Source organism: Mugil cephalus, chromosome 8, assembly GCF_022458985.1.
Source record: "Mugil cephalus isolate CIBA_MC_2020 chromosome 8, CIBA_Mcephalus_1.1, whole genome shotgun sequence".
NCBI lineage: Eukaryota > Metazoa > Chordata > Actinopteri > Mugiliformes > Mugilidae > Mugil > Mugil cephalus.
In genome coordinates, this window is record NC_061777.1 from 12,732,897 (window position 1) to 12,749,932 (window position 17,036).

Here is a 17,036-nt window from a genome sequence, read left to right on the forward strand (position 1 = left end):
GATATTGATATAAATACTATATATAAACACTTTGATAATAATTAGTTATATGGGATCATTATTACGTTACATGGTGGTACATATGAGCCACTTCTCTGTGGTAAGAGTCTACACGTGTATCTTGTACCTCGGAGTGACCATTTTGATTTTTGGCCTCTTGTCGTCCAGAAGGCATGTAGCGAGACAGACGGAGGCTTTCATGGAGCTGTCGGAGAACATGTGGACGGAGGTGGAGATGGTGCCCAGAGTGAACTCTGCCAGCTTCAGCTGCTCATCATGGGGGTCTAACTGCTGTGTCTATTAAACAACATAAAACAGCCCCTGTTCACTACGCACACTTCATATAATAAAGGCTGTTTTTACTTGTACTCGACTGTGTAGGTGTATTTGTATGTACTATAGTCTATGGTTATGCATTACCTCATTCTCATTTGGGCTGTAGAGGACCAGCGTCATGGAGTCAAACTTGAAGTCTAATTTGAGCTTGCTCTTTAGCTTGCCGCTTTGCTGGGTCTCCACAACAGCAGCCGTCACCACTGTGTTACCTGCAACAACATTATCAGGATCTAAATAACAGAAAGGCAAAAAGGTGTAATGGGGCTTGGTTACAATGGACTAAAACAGGGGTTTTCAATGTTTTTCAGGCCAAGGACCCCCAAACTGATGGAGAGATTAAGTAGGGACCCCCTACCTACTGTATATGGTCTATATTTAACTTGGCCTAGTGCTATTTAAAATGTACATTATTATTATAATTTTGCATTAAATATTACGTTATCCCTTAACCCTTTATTAAAATATGTTGAATTTATGTTAATGTGTATTTAAAGAAATTAGTAATAAAGAAATTTGTGGGGGGAAATAAAAAAAATGTCTAATCAACCAAAGATTTTGCGGCCCCCCTGCAGTACCTCCGCGGACCCCCTAGGGGTCGCGTACCGCCTGTTGAAGACTTACAGACTAAGACGTTTCCAGTCAAGAAGAATACTTTTAAAGATTCATGAAAAGTTTTAGATAAAATTTATGGACACACTGCACATATGTACAAAAACATGTACGACCACAGCTCTTACCGCTGCCTGGTCCAGTGGTTCCAGAGCCTTGAGACTCTTTGATGGACACAGAGTCCGAGGAGCGGTCTGTGGAGGGCAGAGCAGCTCGAGGCGGAACAGCGTCAGACGTCTCCGACAGGTTTTCACTCAGAATCCTCAGCACCACAGTCATGTCTTCCTGGCACAGGATAAGCTGTTGGTAACAGATGCAGAACACATTTAGACTCACACTACCACTGCAAGAACTGCAATTTCCTGATTTCAAATACCAAAAGGAAAATGGGGAAGAAACTTTCAGCTACTAACAGAAAAAAAAAAAAAAATGAATTGAACAAAGTTCAAATGAATCTGAAGAATGAATTCAATCTCATGCTGCCATACATCATACTTACACTTATGGGCTTTAGATGAGCAGTGATCTCTATGTCAGGTATGATGTGGTACCAGTTAGATGAAAGATTTCTCTGGATTTCCAGGTCGAGGCTGACTGGCATCAACAGTTGCGTCTCTCCCTGAAAACTTTCATTTACATACGTGGTTCTGGAAGAGACAATGCAACAGATAAAAAAAAAGTTTATGATGGAATATCAGATGACTGTAAATCCAAATTAGGTGAAAACGTATTCATGACTCATAGTGAAGGATGATCGCTGACCTGTACATCTTGAGGTCAGTGAGTCTCACGGTCATTATATCCACAACAGGAGGGATCTTGGCATCGCCTTTAAAAGGCTGCTTGGAAAAACGGTTTTTGACAGACAGCCGACCAAGGTCAGCGACGATGACGTTTGAGGAAGAGGAGGACTGAGGAAGGAAAATGACGGGTGCATTGAAGTGGACGTTAAGAGCGATCCGAGTGCTCCTCTCTGCCAGTTCCTTCACGCCCGAAGCTGCTTTTTCTGCCGCCTGGACTGTGACTTCAGCCAGCGCCTCTTTAGCCTCTTGGAAGTTATTGATAAATTCCTGGGAGGAATAGAAATGCAGTGATAACAAGGAACAAGGAAAAGTTAAATAATCTTTTTTCTGGCTGGTGATTTTATCATAACCTTATCTAAGAAGCCAAGATAGCAGGGGCAACACATGTGAACAAAAGCAGCTGGATTGCGACAGGATGTGTGATTCTTACCAGTATGGAGGAGACGAACTTGTTGAGGAAGACGAACTGAATGCATCCCACTGTCAGTGAGACACAGGTGTCAACGTTAGACATGTCCAGATAGGCGTCTCCTTCTGTTGCATCTGTGTAGTTAACCATGCGGAACGCAAACACTTCCTTATCTGCTATAGAAACAGCCTGAGAGAGGAATGAGAGACACAAACACAGGAAAAAGAGTCAAAAAAAGAACAGAGCTGTATCAACAGTGAGCTAACAACGCCACACCTGGGAGCAAATATGGATTTTGTTTTGACTAAAATGTAAATGCACAAAATTATTCATGTCAGTTATTCACGTTGTCATACAAATACTGGAAACCGCTACCAACACATTGAGTATAATTAAAAATCACCACATCTTATTTGTACCATCAATGTTACTTCCACTTTCAATTTAAATGCACATGAGCACACCAACATCAGACTAACTTCTCAGCCCATTATCTTAAGTCACTCTCAGTCGGTACCTTCTTGTAAAAAGCGTCTTTGTTGCAGTCCAGGATCACAATGTTCTTTAAATTGGCCAGAATTTCCGTCTCCTTCTTCCTCATCAGGACCTCAGAAACCAGACCTGGACAGTTGACAAAGTCACACACTGAGACCTTAACGCAAATCATCGCTGTAAATACGAGCGGCAACAAACGTGTGAGCCATACCTTCAATACTGATCTCTGAGATCCTGGCTTTCTGCCCCCGAATGAAAACTTTCAGGCAGCGGAGATCAGCTCTGATGTGCAGATTAACCACGTCTGCATACTTCGATTTTTTTGTAGCTGTGAACATAAGGTGAGGGCGGATGAGAAGGGGGACGTGCAAAGACAAATAATGAAGGTGCAGATACACCAGAGCCATGCCTTTGTAGTGTAATACTAAATGTGCTAAATTTCACAAATCCTAAAAACATTAGTTTTAAAAAGTGTGAGATAATAACAGAATTAAATGATAACATCAGTCACATTTTTTTCTGGTCACAGTGGTTTCCTCCTTCTTTTCTTCCTCCCTCTCTCCCTCATCCTCCTCGGGGATGGTGGGGAGCTCGTCCTGCCCTCCTTCCTTCTTAGTCGACGGAGGCTGGAGGTTGTTGAGGAAGTTCATGGCGTTGAGGAGGGCCTCCGTGTGGAGATGAACATCCAGGGATGAGAAGGTCACCTGATGAGTTTGTATTGTAAATTACATATGTACAAAACTATTTACACCATTCTTACGTCTATTATTAATGATTTGACGAAATAAAAGACAAAAATAAGTTCAGGTTTTTATATTTTCAAAAACTGTAAATGCAACATTTCCCTCACCTTGATGAGCTGCTCTGTATTGTTGTGTTGAGACCTGAACTCAGGACCGTTCTTATCAGCCTAGAAAGGACACCCAATACTTAATAACAAGGCCATTTCCTCAAAATGTAAAAAATAATTACTGGAATTAATATGAAATAAGCATGAGTTTGGTGGCAAGTACTTTGATGTACTCCAGAGTGAGCAGGTCAACCTCTGTGTTGTCTAGAGTGGTGATGAGCTGAACTTGCTTGTCTTCAGAATCTACGCAACGAGGAAACATGTTAAATAAAAACTGCAGCCAAGAAAAATACTGAACGTTAAAGACGATCTCATGAATCAACTGAAATAAAGGTGAGGTATCCGCTCTACTGACCCATGTATTCTGGACACTTGAGGCAGATCTCTCGCAGGTAGGTGTTGGATGTCATGTCAAAGGTGCGTATTTTAAGCTCAGTGCCCAGGCCCTCTATGTCCAAGTGGAGCACTGTGACTTCCTTCTGTCCAGAGAGACGACACAACTGAACAGAAAACTGGACGAACAAAGACAACACGGAGAGAGTCAAAAGAGAAATGTACGTTAGGATGGCAGGAAATACAAGGAGATGGAGGAATTAAAACCAGAACACAAAACTGATAAATTACAGTTTGAGATGAAGAAACGGATTTGTTAAACTGTATGTAATAAAATTTGTATCAATGAAACATTTTCCTTGTATGCATAGTTTATTATTCTGCATTTCTACACAATGATCATGGATGATATAGAGTATTAAACGTGAAGAACAAAGCGAGGCTGTGACAGTCCAGCGAACGCACCTCACTTATCTCAAACTTCATGATGAACTCAGTCATGTTCTTCTTAGCGTCTTCCTTGAAGAAACTTTTTCTTTTGCTCAAATCTGCGTAGCGCAGCAGCATGGGATTGTCTGGGAAGAACGGCTTGTCGCCAATGGGAGAGCTGGGGGCGTCGTAGAACAGATCTTCCTCTGACCCTGAGATAACGACCACAGGAATACACACATTAAGTACACTGAGCAGTAGGGAGGCAGAGTCGTACGCTGCACTTGTGCACACAACTGCGTCTCACCCAGTGAGGTGATGCTGATGGTCTCACATGACTCGAACATGAGAGAGGAGCGCTGGTCAGCTAAGTTCAGAGGTCTTCTGGGGGTGAGCTGAGGGGTGAACGACTGTTTTCCCTATGACGAAAAATCATTAACACATGACACTGGAATGACCAAAATCTGCCTGTATTGTTGATGCCCACTGGTTAATAAGTTAAGTGTGTATTTTACACACTATTTTATAACATCTTATAGGAATAAATAAAGAAACTGCAGAACAAACGTCCCTTTCTTCCTGGACTTTGCCCCAAAACATTTTATTATTCCTAGAATACTTTTTCTAGATAATTGCTCTGATCCTCACAAACTGTGAAGAGGTCGGTCTAGGCACATCCTTCTATTCTTACCTTTCCAGAGGACTGGCCTCGTGCAGCAGGTCTGCTCTCAGGCAGGGGGATACTATCTACCAGCTCCAAAACACTTCGAAGTTTATTATCGGAAATGCGAAGGGACAACAGAGGAAGCTCTCCAGACATCTTATACCTAAAACACAAACACACCAACATATGACCTTTAACTATAATCTGCTTAGCATGCTTAAAATAGGTGCTACTCTACTGGATTGTTGTGTGCTGGTATTGATTTTTTCTTTTTTTTCCAAAGGAAATGGCAAAATATAATTGCAGTAATTTCATTTAATTTATATTAAGTTACAAATTATATCCCATATGTGCAGACCGATATAACTCATGATAAACTAATATGAGAAAATGTTTCTTGAGTTGTGGCAAAAAAATAAAAAGTCTCTCTAGTCCTTCCTGATATATTGCCATTTGTCATCACCACGGAGCTATAAAGACTGTACACTCACTTTGCCATGCGGGAGTCTGAGACAACCATCGCCCTGCTGAAAACCACTTTTAGATCCACTGGTTCAAGGATGTGGAGTGGTGACAGTTTCTGTTTCCGGGCCTTCTTCCAGTCATGATCTATCAAACACAGATAATGTTTAACATTTCTAATGACTCACCAAAAAAAAAAAACACCCTTAAAGTTTTGATTGATCTTTTGAAGTCAGTTTTATTATGTTCTTGGCTGAGACACAGCAAGGTAAGATAAGATAAGATAAAACCTCATTGATCCCCATTGGGGGAAATTCTAATGCTACAGCAGCACAAGCCAAGAAAAAATACAACAGTCACCAAAGAAGAAATTAAATAGGACACAGAGAGCCGGCAAACAAAAAGACATTAAATAGGACAAACACAACAGTCAACAAAAACACTACACACGAACAATGTGACAACAGCAGCAACACATGCTAACCTCTACATTAAAGGCATTTCCTCTAAGCTGTCTGTATAATTTGTGCAAAAAAATCCTTTCATCTTCAAAAGTTTGAACTGATTTTCAAACCTGAACCAAGTCAAATAGCTGGAAGCAGCACGTTGTTGTCTTTCAGTTTCTACACAAACCCAGTAAAGAACCTTTGACATGTGACACATTTTAACTTGTGTGTGTGTTTACCTGGTTTACTGTAAAGGAACTGCAGGCTGCTAAGATGTATGTCATAGCTGTCGTAAGCTCTGGACATGATGTCTTCGATGTTGCTGGTGCACACGGACAGCTGAGGCAGATGCTTCCTGCTTTGACTGGACATCTGAAAAGACAGCAGCGTGAGGGTTTCAAGCTTTGGTTGTAAACGTGATGTCATCAAATGGTTAGAAAAGGTTTAAGTTTAAGGTTAGGTTTAAGGTTTTGCACACTTAACACTTTCTGACCTGGAAATGACCAAGATCCAGCAACATGATGTTCTGAGTGCCATTGTAGAAGCCACTCTGTGGAATGATGACGTAGGAGGCCATCAGGTCCACCTTCAGGTCGAGAACTTTCTGTGTTTCAATCACATACATTAAACCTGAAAAACATAACGTTGTACAGTTAGGTATAATAACAGATTCAAATTATAGCATATTGCATAATCTCTGCAATACTCTTGAAAATATTACCAACTATATACTAGACATTTATTACTTGTGCTTTTTTAAATTTGTAAGTCTACACATGTCATCTCAGGGGGAAGAATAACTTGCAGAACAGTTTTCTTGGTACATGTTGTGTTATTTCTACTTCTGCTCTCACCTTATTCTAACTGCACTTCCAGATGATCATAGATCTATAACAACTACCACTAATACTAGTTTAATTAAGCAATGTAGGAATGTGTGTCGTTACGTAAATTGCTTTTTTAATAGTGGGTCTAGTGAACTCTGATATGTCATTATGTTATTAACTAAAGTATAATTTAAGTATTCAGTGCACCCAAATGAGCCATTATGAAATCATGCCAGCATGAGAAGGAAGGAGCTTGAAACTGCAGCAAACAACCCATGGAAACAATCAGAGGAAACAGGAACACTGTAATCAACCTGCCTGGTTGGATAAGGAATGACAGAGGAATGTAAACATTTTCGCCAGCAGAGAGCTGAACAGATCCTGGAGCTCAACCCCCGATGGTGAACGTCTGTACAAGTTTGCGCACGTATGTAAGTGCAACTAACCAGTGGCTGTGCGGTCTCTAAACTGCTCCAGTTTCATCAGGGTCGCATTGGTGAGCTCATCCAGCTGCAGGTCGTCAGGAGGCATGAAGAATGCTGACATGCTGTTCACCGTTAGCTGCACAGACACGCAAACAGAGAACGCATGTGACACGTACGCCTTTTGCACGCGGCGCTCTCATAAATGCACGCCGGCGGCCTCACTCACAGCATCGTAGATGATCTCCAAGGGTTGCGATTCAACGTGAAGCCGCTGGTTAGCACTCTCATCCAGCGGGTTGGTCTCAAACAGGATGCAAAGCAGCGGGGTCCCCGTTCCTGTGGCTGCCTTTCTTGATGAAAGGACGGTCGGTGCTGGTCGGTTGCTGGCCTGCCCGGTGACCTCGAACAGACTGAGCTGGGCTGTGACCCTGACGAAAAGAGGAAACAGATTCACTGCCGGCATCCTAAGAAGATTATTAACTGTAGGTAAGGGAAGCCAGGAGGTTGACTCAGTGACCCAGATCAGACATGGTTTTAACGTCAATTAATCCGATAACAGGTGTCCAGCTTTAAGTATCTGTGTTCACGCCGGGCATTAAAATGTTTCCACATGCAACTTGAGCCAGGATATGAGATGCTATCTAAGCTTTGCACTCTGTATGCAAATAAACACAGACATCACTTGGAGCATTGCAGAATACTCTAATTGAAGCAGTATTTTTAATACTGGCTGTGTTTTTAACAAATGAGACAAATAGCAGTTGATTAGTGAGCCCTTAATGTGACCCAGGACTCACTGTGTCCCTCCTTCAAATGTGGTCTGAGTGGTGGAATTCCCAGCGCAACCTACATCATTTCATACCTGTACTTTAAGATGGCCATTGAAATTGAAATTTTCAGGACTGATATTAATGTAGGGTCTGAACAGGGCCTGTGTTTCTAAGGATCCAGGGTTGTCACTTGGGAGTAGACACAAGTAACACTAATATCTGCTCTAACTGGTTCCAGTGATTTTGAAACGTTTCAGCCATGTTGATGGTTCCACATGAAACTGAAAAATCTTTTATTTGTGAAACATAGAGTACAAATATTAGCAAAGACATGGGTGACAAAATATAAAGCATTAGGACAAACTTGATGGCTTGCGCTCCCGGTCTCTGCGTGAGCGTGGACTTGAGCTCTCCCACAGTCAGCTTGATGATCTCATTTTTGTCCTTGTTGTCTTTAATGGACACAGACAGCCTCTCCATGTGAAAATTCACCTTCATGTCCTCAAACTAGGAACAAATGACAACAAAGAATATTGCAGCTTTATAATATTGATTCAGCGGGATGGAGAGGAAGTATATTATTAGTTAGTTATTAGTACATGTCGAAAAAAGGTGGTGACTCACGTTCTTTGGCAGGTTGGGATTTACAGCAGTGTCGCTGTATCCAATGGCAGTGTAGAGTTTGGCTTTCTCAGCAGGGGTTAACAGCTCATCAAAACCTGACACAAAAACAAATTATGAGATTTAAGAAGGTATAAGCATGAAGTAGGTTGTTTTTTCAGATCATACTTTATTATTTTTCTACATATTATTTTGTATTCCCTACCTCCGGTCTTGGCCTCTTTTGTTTGTGCTTCTGGCTCTCCTCCCCAGTTCCACATCCAGCTCAACCAACCCTGAGACTCCTCTTCCTCCATTTTTAGCCCTGGACGGTAAATGCGTAGACCTGCCTTGCTTGCCTGGGAAAGAAAAAACAAATGTTTAAGGAACCGACGACTTCACTAATGAAAAAAAAAATTGACAAAATGCTCCTGTTCGTAGATTTCTTAAATCTGGGGCATCAATTTATTTTTTTAAGAGATTAAAGAACTATGGTGAGTTAAACAAGGTTTTATACAATTCATACCACAGAAACAAGGTGAGTGAAGACGTAAAGTGTGAAACAAAATGCTTACCTCCACCTCAGCCTGCTGTCTTGCCAGTGTGATGTTAAAAATATCCAAGGTCTTCTCAGTTTTCTGAGAGTGAACACCAGACAAATTGATTAGTGCTTCTAGTTCTTCCTACTCCCTGCAGGAGCACGGCAATTACTAAAGGTGCATTTGAGGAATGAAGAGGAACAGACACTAAAATGGCTAATGCACCTTTTAGTTTAAATGATTTCTTTGAGCCTTCATCTACGATGCACTATGTAATGTATATGCATATGTAAATATATGTAAAGAAATTAAGCTTATGGCATTTGATGTTGGGTGATTTTAGTAACTCTATGTCAAGTAAGAGCTTGCCATTGTGCAATAAAAAACGTAAAAGTATTTGCACTAGCACTGAACTGGATTTCCATTTAGAAATTAAAGATATCACATCCTATCACAGCATAAATCCAAATTTTCTTAACTCAAGATACTGAGATGGATGAATATTTAGAGTAATCAAAGACTCTTTTTCTATTATCATCTTAAGCCACCTATTGTTCATATATTTAGATCGTTTAGATATTTAGATGCATAAAAGTTGCAAAGTAAACTTTCTCCAAAACAGCAATGCAGGACTCGTGACTCCCTTTTCCCCCCTCTGCCTTTTCAGTTTGGTTCAGTCCCGTCCCACCTCTAGCTGCTTGAGAAGCTCATCGCTGGGTTTCTTGCTGGTGATCTTTGTCTTGTAGAGCTCTCTGTAGCATTTCACCATATCCCGGTGCCTGCGGATGTGCTGCCATGACCACATGTGGAGCCGTGGCTTCACATCTACCTCCAGGACGCCTGTGATCACGTACTTCCACCTGGAATTCAGAAGGATACACGCTTATGATCAACTTTGCAATCTGCGATGGGATATGCAACTGTCATGTGGCGCTTTCTGACCATAGGCGGGCATTCTTGTGAACTTGGACCATGGGTCTGTATTTCCTGTATGGCAGGTTCCTTGACATCATATCCACGGAGCCCAGCAGCTCCAAGATGCTAATGTACTAGAGGAATACAGGAAGTTCGCAATTAGTGGAGTGCAATTATCATCTCACAATGTTTATCTTTAACTTGTCTGTTTATCTTTTCCTCTCACAGCAAACACATTACAAACAGGCTCTTAGACATGCAGCATAAACACGTACCTGGGATCTGTTGAGTTCAATGGCCACCTCCCTGAGATTGACCATCAGGTCCACTTTAGGAGAGGAGAAATCGACATCTGATCTGGGATTCATCCGCAGTTTAGCATCGGCTGAGATGGGACGAAAAACTGTGGACCGGACGCAGAATATTTAAAAACTGCAAAGATGAGAAGCATTTTTTGGGGAGTACGTGGTTTTATGTTTGTATCGACGAAACACTGACATGTATTTCTGATCATATGAAAATTGTTAATATGTTTTTAATCTTTAGCAGTATTAACAATTAATAATGTATCCACAACTGAGACTCAAAACAAAACCTGCTCAGATGTACTGAAAATCTGTTCGAATGTGTTGGTGGTGGTGATTCACTGTGTGTGATTCACACTTTTGTTTTTCCTGGCACTGCAGCGTCGGTGCAATTCACAACATATCAAGCACCAATTCATTTTACTTGCAAAACGCTTCTTCGTGCATGTAAAGGAACACATGGTTTTCGGTGGGTTTCACAAGGTGGTTTGGACAAAAATGTGAATAAAGGATGAAAGTGAGACACTCACTGAAGTCGTGGCTGACAAGATGATTACGGTTTATTTCCATGCTGCTCTGGAGACATCGCTACGAAAAAAAGAATAGAAGGAGAATATTTCATTTCTTTACTCAATATTTTCGTTGTTACTGTTTTAACAACATGCCCGGAAGAAAACCATTCATTCCTTTTAAAGGCTTTACAAAAAAGGTCTTTTCATAGTGAAACTGTTCTGATGCTAGAAAGTGATTACTGTCTCTTTAAGATCTTCTGTGTGCCCACAATATTGAGGTTACTTCTTCAAATCCAAGCAGGTACTATAGAGCAATCATAGCGTGACTCACCAGGGCCTCATCTGGGCTGTGATTGGAGAAGAGCACTGAGCTGACATTCCAGTAGGCGAACAAGTTGTCTAGTTTTACCAACTGAAGAGGGAAAACAGAGCAATTATGATGTTAGCAGGAGCTAATATTGTACAATGATCTCTTACATTTGAATCAGGGCCCAAAGTTAGGCGGAAATTAACAGCTGACAAAAACATTTCGTAGAACTGAACCGACTGGTTAAACTCCAAGAAAAACTTTCACAGAATGTGGCTTACGATTCTGTTTAATTGAGGGAACAAATGCGGTACTGAAACAAAGCAGTGTTACACAGGATAACGTATATCTATAGGCTGTACGTTGCAGCCACAGCTCTCAGATTAGTCGGTCCTTACCTTGAAGAAAAGCCTGGAATTTTCATCCAAAAGACTGGGTTTCCAGTTCTCATCAGCTGTCTGAAAGGTCAAACAAGGAGTAGAGTAGGGGGCGTTTATTAAATAAACTGACACATTTTCATATATATAGATGTGTTGAAGTATTAAATAATTAATTACACGTTAAGAACAGATTACATGCTGTACAATATAATCTGACATTAGAACACATTACCTGAAGGCTGAGGTTTTTAAGTGAGACTCCAAATGACAAAGGGCAGCTTGGATTGGTGACCTGTGGAAGACAAATAAAAAAGCTATATTTATAGATATGCAAATCTAATTCATGATTTTACCCTTGTTTATCAATTACTTTAGAAAAATAACCATGAGTTTATTCTGGTAGTATACATACATCACTCAGGTAGCTCGATACTTCAATACTTACAACATCTTCATAGCGCACGTGGATGTTCGAGATCTTCACTTGCAGGTTTTTGATGACCTGAGTAACAAGCTTTTCCATAAATGTGTCCTGCTTCTCTTGCTTGGGGTTCTCTGTCGAGCACAAGCAAATGCATATATGAGACACAAACTTGTCATGGAGCCTTTTCTTTTTCAGAACAAGGATTTAATGTCTTGCTCCTTGACATCAAAGTGAGCTTCTGAAGGACGTTCCACAACCACTTACAGCAGCCATATGTTATAATTATATGTAATGTTCAGTTGATATTTGCTACAGCAGTTAGTTATGATTGGGGTAACTATTGCACCTGCAAGCAGCTGATAAGGTGTCATTGAGCTCTAACTGCCAGAACAATTTGCATCTCACAAGCTGAATGTTTTGAGCACGACTTAAACAGGTGCATTAGTCCAATATCAAGGAATATAGATTAAATGTTATTCAGAGCATTCACACTTGCCAGTTCATTATGTACACTGTTGAGAAGTAACGCATTCAAATACAAGCACTAAATTTTAGCACTAAATCTTGGCTGCATGAAGGTTACGGCATAGAGACTAAATAACATAAATACTTACTAGTATTTAATTCAAGTCCACTTTAATGACACTATTTCTTTTTTGTTTGTTTGTTTACTATTGTACTGGTGTATAGTTATAGAGACACACAATAGCTGTTCCTAAATAGTACACCACAGCACTATTTCTGACCAGACGGGGAAAAGTATACTTATATAGAGGGTGTGAAAAATGCGGGCTGCGCAGGAAATGCAACCAGACCAAACCACAACCACACGGTGTCAAATCCTTTCTGCTTGTACTCCACACTTTATGCTTTTGCAGTGTTACTACTCCACAGCATTACTGCCCATTCTCTCTTACAGCTCTTACAGAATGTCTCTGAAACCTGTTAAAGTGGTAGTTACACAGAATATTTGCTGGTTACACGTTTACACAAACACACAGTTGCCTCAAAATAAAAGCTGACCTCGCTCAGCGGCCTTCAGCTTTGTCTCCTCTATCCGCTGTAGCTCCCTCTGACGAGCCTCCTGGAGCTGCTTCTCCTCTTTTTCTGCATCATACTTTATACCTGGGAACAAATATGAAAATGAAAACAATGAACCATACACGTTTTTATATAATTTGTCTTATTTACTTATCAGTTCTCAAGGGCCATGAATAATTGAGAGACGTCCTTTGTCCAACTACAGTGCTACACTATGCTAGGTCTGCCCTTTAGAGGGGTTATTGATACTACCAGCATTTTAAATGTTTTAAGACTATAGATCACATTTTACAGTAAAAGACAATAGAATTAAAATAAAGGTTGAATGTATTTTGGAATTTAAATGCCAAACATAAAATGCCTAGTCATCTTATCACGTGACATGAAACAGGTAATTGCTGTCACTCTATGGTGGGATTCAATAGCATACACAGAAACGTCTATGAATGTAATTTTATTAAAATAGATGCTGTTCTTACTTGCTGTGGGAACTATAAGCAGATAGACACCATCCAGCGTGGCCTCCACTGACTGGTTGTAGAGGTTCTTCCATGGGATCTTTAGCTCCAGGCGTCCTATTGACAAAAAACAAACACATTATAAATGAATATAAATATTCATAAGATACCAAACAGTGTTAAATGTGGTCAACAATCTTACCTATATGACCAGCTCTCACTTTAAAGGGAATGTCTAACTGGCTCTGCAACAAATGAATAAATCATGTGATGAATGTCAGAATGTAATAATAGATCAATACCACTTACTCACACGTTTAACTACAACTTACCAAAGCATTTTCCTTTATTTCCAGATTTCTAAGAACAGCATCACCTGCAATGAAAGGAATATTTACTTACCAATCACCTTGCAATGACAATCATAAACCTCCTAAAACCAATGAAGGCTCTAATGTGCATCAACTATACTCTGCTCACGCTACCTTGAGGTACAGATTTCACTTGTACGGGGGATAGCACACATGTCATGGCCTGGGAGAACCTAGCTTTGCTGTTGATTGTTACTATTCTATATCTAGAAGCTGATAAACCAATGGATTACCATTGTGTTGAGATCATAGATCATAGCAACACAACCTAATTTAAAGCTGTAGTCTTTTGGCTTAAAGGACAACACTGTGAACACATCATCATCTGGTGATCAGATACTAGGATAATATAGGTTTAATAAAAAAAACTGTGATGTGATTTAGATACTTTTACAACTGCTTTTCTACTTAAATTATCTCCTCTCCACACACCTTTTAATAAAGGCGGCTTAACAGAGGTCATAAACTGGGTGTGACCCTGAACTGATCGCCTCTGTGGAACTCCCGTGGCTGCACAAGTCAAACAGAGTGACAGCAGCAAATAAGGGACCAAGCGATAACTGTAGCGATCTGAAACTAACTACGTGTCTTTATCGGCCTACAAACTACAGTTTCCCTGCACTGTCCTGTTCACGCTGGATAGCTATACATCGTTTCGGGGAAAGATAAACTGACACTGACAGCTGAGGAGCTCCTCTCACACGCCTGGCGACTAACGTCTATTAGCATTTAGCTAGCTGCTCCAACGAGCGAGCTTGTCAACTAAAGAGACGAACTCAAGTTCAGTTACCTCCCCATATGCCAAGCTTTAGTTGTGAGCTGTCAAGGTTGACCACGTAGTCCCCTAGAAATCGGTTGAGGACGTCTACCACCACGCTTTCGAAGACCATTTTGGCGTTTCTCTCATCTCTCTTTCACCATGTTTACATCGAACTCGTTTGACTCGACGTCAGATTAGGACGTCCTTCGATGGGCGGAGCTTGACGTCAGAACGTACACGCACTACTATTAATTACTTCCGGGAAAGGGTCCGCAAGTGTAAGTATTGTTAAGTAAAAAGAAATAAGTGCAGAGCTTAGGGCATTTCATAGATAGATATTTGTAAATTCATTATGAATAATGACGTCTATGCCTTCAATCATTCCATTGTTTCAAAACATTTTTAATTAGACAATATTGACACAGTTCACAAATTAAATATGCTTTGTTTACATTTCATGTAAGGTACTAATCCTGTTTCCAGGAGAGAATAAATATAAGACAAGAGAGATATACTCTGATAAGACCAATCTGTTTCTAAAGCATGTGATCTTGTGAATAATAGTCCATAGTCACAAATTATTGAAAACAACAAAGATTCTTTAGTAACCTCTATGACATATTCATCAGCACTACAAAAGCATTACAAGGACATGACTTCATCATACACTACAAGTACAATAATAATAAAATGACAATAAAATGTCTGTGTAATTGTAAACATTGATTTTATTTTTCTTGTTTGGCCTGTTGGATCCCAGTGATGAGTACAGTAACAGTTGACATTATCTCCAGTGTACACTATTTATTGTAGAGTCATGTTTCTGGATAACCTGCCCAATGTCCAATATTTACACATCAGAGAACAATATCAGGTCTGAGATACTGGTTGTTGACGTTATTGTCACATGTGCATATCACTTGCTGTGGTCATCCTACTTAAAACTACCACTCAAATAATAAACAAAACCCCTATTCTTCTCTTTGTTTGTTAAAAGGGAGCAATTGAGATAGGGGTTTAGTGATCATTCCAATCACAGCCCCTCTCCTCAGTGCTCCAGCAGCAGGTTTATTCACAACTTTTAATCTGAGGTGCAACTCCAACAGATCCTTGCGACTCAGCTCTGTGAAAAAGAAATCTTCATTGAACACAGGGCTGCGACAGTTCCTGATGGTGGCGCTCTCCTGTTGCTGCAGCTTCCCGGGTGTCAGACACAGATTCACGACACAGTTCAGGGTCTGCCGGTCAGTGGCGTCCCACAGGCCTTCGACAGACACCACACGCACTCTGACTGTGGAGAAGGGTGACGACGTATCGGTGGAGACTGTGGAGTGCTCAGCGGAGATGCGCACTCGGCCCCGGCCCTGCAAGGGGATGACATGCTCACGCTGAAGTCTCTCCTGGCACTGCAGGACGTCCATTGGGAAGAGGACAGGTGGGGCTAGGGTGTGTGAGTTTTCTTCTAAACTGGGAGAGGTTGTTAAACTCAAACCCCCTCGCTTCCATCGCCCTCTGTCCTCCTTGCTGTCAATTAACGAAGGGCATGACACTGCCCCTTTAAGGCGGCCACTTCTTGTTGGGACACAGAGGGATGACTTGCCACTGTAAGAAGAACTGAGGGGAGAGGAGTCACTGGAAGAAAGTGTTTCACTTTCTGTGCTTCCTGCCTCTGTCAGACTCTTGTGTGAAAACAGTGGGAGAAACCCAGAAGTGCTTTTCTTGGGCAGTTTTGTCTCCTTTGACTGCCTGGGTGCTCTGGTGGGAAGGCTTCTATCAAACACGTACACGGGGCGCTTTGAGTGGAACAAAGACTCTTTCCTTCGAGTGTTGGGGCTCTCATACATCCCCGCCAGGCCATAACTCTCCGCAGAGAACGGCATCGGTTTCTTCGTAGCCTTCCAAACCACAGATGCGTCACAGTTCTTTGTCTTCGCATCTTTTGTCTTTACATGTATAGCATTTGAAGATGGACCACTCTTAGGTATCTGGTTGTCATCTTGCGGGTGCTGTAGAGGTTTCTCATTTTCTGGCAATGGGCTTCCCTTGCAAAGCCGTGGGGGCAGGCAGAACTCCGGGATCTTTTCTGGGGTGAGGATGTTGATGTGCAGATTCTGGGTGAGGGTGGTCTTAAAAGGTGAAAAGATGTCCTCCTCACTCTTTCCCATGTAGCGACTCAGCTCCAGAGGAATGTTCTCCATGCTCTCCTTGATCTTCTCAAGCACCCACATAGTTATTGTTCGTTGTCTTTGCTGATAAAATCTATTTTTGTCCCTGTGAAAACAAGAATAAAATCTGTTATTTAGGAAAATCGACATGAATAAACCCTGGACAGAAAAACGCACATTTCACAAACCGTTTAAGTTCTTCCAAATGATGAAAGGACAAATATTTTGCTCTCACCTGTGAGGCTGGGATGTGCTCTTCTCTGAAGATGGACCGGCATGTGAGTGACGGATGAGTGAGTGACAGACTTTAAAGGTGTGCGAAGGCTCTGCGTCACGACTCTGCCGCTCGTGACTGCATCAGTAATTACACATACGCAAGAATACACACAGCCACACCACAA

The 17,036-nt window shown here is 41.2% G+C and overlaps 2 protein-coding genes across 8 annotated transcripts in view; both read right to left on the reverse strand.

The window, feature by feature from the left end:
* Positions 1-14,670, reverse strand: part of vps13a (vacuolar protein sorting 13 homolog A) — a 32,483-nt gene extending 17,813 nt beyond the window's left edge. For 5 of the 7 annotated variants that reach the window (XM_047591161.1, XM_047591159.1, XM_047591163.1 and 2 more), the window contains exons 1-37: positions 14,501-14,670; positions 13,672-13,715; positions 13,542-13,584; positions 13,361-13,456; positions 12,864-12,965; positions 11,862-11,971; positions 11,649-11,708; positions 11,435-11,494; positions 11,061-11,141; positions 10,748-10,805; positions 10,188-10,315; positions 9,940-10,046; positions 9,686-9,857; positions 9,034-9,096; positions 8,685-8,817; positions 8,483-8,577; positions 8,223-8,365; positions 7,315-7,516; positions 7,110-7,224; positions 6,330-6,466; positions 6,076-6,208; positions 5,420-5,537; positions 4,956-5,091; positions 4,572-4,683; positions 4,301-4,476; positions 3,858-4,014; positions 3,666-3,745; positions 3,503-3,562; positions 3,164-3,356; positions 2,864-2,980; positions 2,675-2,778; positions 2,179-2,346; positions 1,708-2,015; positions 1,445-1,592; positions 1,074-1,245; positions 421-566; positions 128-297 (exon numbers count right to left, since the gene is read on the reverse strand). In XM_047591161.1, coding sequence (XP_047447117.1) covers positions 128-297; positions 421-566; positions 1,074-1,245; positions 1,445-1,592; positions 1,708-2,015; positions 2,179-2,346; positions 2,675-2,778; positions 2,864-2,980; positions 3,164-3,356; positions 3,503-3,562; positions 3,666-3,745; positions 3,858-4,014; positions 4,301-4,476; positions 4,572-4,683; positions 4,956-5,091; positions 5,420-5,537; positions 6,076-6,208; positions 6,330-6,466; positions 7,110-7,224; positions 7,315-7,516; positions 8,223-8,365; positions 8,483-8,577; positions 8,685-8,817; positions 9,034-9,096; positions 9,686-9,857; positions 9,940-10,046; positions 10,188-10,315; positions 10,748-10,805; positions 11,061-11,141; positions 11,435-11,494; positions 11,649-11,708; positions 11,862-11,971; positions 12,864-12,965; positions 13,361-13,456; positions 13,542-13,584; positions 13,672-13,715; positions 14,501-14,600 — 4,547 coding nt within the window. In that variant the 5' untranslated portion in view covers positions 14,601-14,670. The remainder of the gene's footprint in view (positions 1-127; positions 298-420; positions 567-1,073; positions 1,246-1,444; positions 1,593-1,707; positions 2,016-2,178; positions 2,347-2,674; positions 2,779-2,863; positions 2,981-3,163; positions 3,357-3,502; positions 3,563-3,665; positions 3,746-3,857; positions 4,015-4,300; positions 4,477-4,571; positions 4,684-4,955; positions 5,092-5,419; positions 5,538-6,075; positions 6,209-6,329; positions 6,467-7,109; positions 7,225-7,314; positions 7,517-8,222; positions 8,366-8,482; positions 8,578-8,684; positions 8,818-9,033; positions 9,097-9,685; positions 9,858-9,939; positions 10,047-10,187; positions 10,316-10,747; positions 10,806-11,060; positions 11,142-11,434; positions 11,495-11,648; positions 11,709-11,861; positions 11,972-12,863; positions 12,966-13,360; positions 13,457-13,541; positions 13,585-13,671; positions 13,716-14,500) is intronic. The other 2 variants (XM_047591165.1, XM_047591160.1) reach the window with 1 other exon arrangement.
* A 139-nt stretch (positions 14,671-14,809) lies between these two features.
* Positions 14,810-16,899, reverse strand: LOC125012461 (C2 calcium-dependent domain-containing protein 4C). The gene is made up of 2 exons (XM_047592431.1): positions 16,871-16,899; positions 14,810-16,741 (listed from the first exon to the last, which is right to left on the reverse strand). The coding sequence occupies exon 2, from the start codon at positions 16,696-16,698 to the stop codon at positions 15,442-15,444; it is 1,257 nt and encodes a 418-aa protein (XP_047448387.1). The 5' UTR covers positions 16,699-16,741; positions 16,871-16,899; the 3' UTR covers positions 14,810-15,441.
* Positions 16,900-17,036: the final 137 nt, after the last annotated feature.

What these genes read in the sequence shown, in the direction of transcription:
- LOC125012461 (XM_047592431.1), bottom strand. Translation starts at nt 16,698, where the DNA reads ATGTGGGTGCTTGAGAAGATCAAGGAGAGCATGGAGAACATTCCTCTG.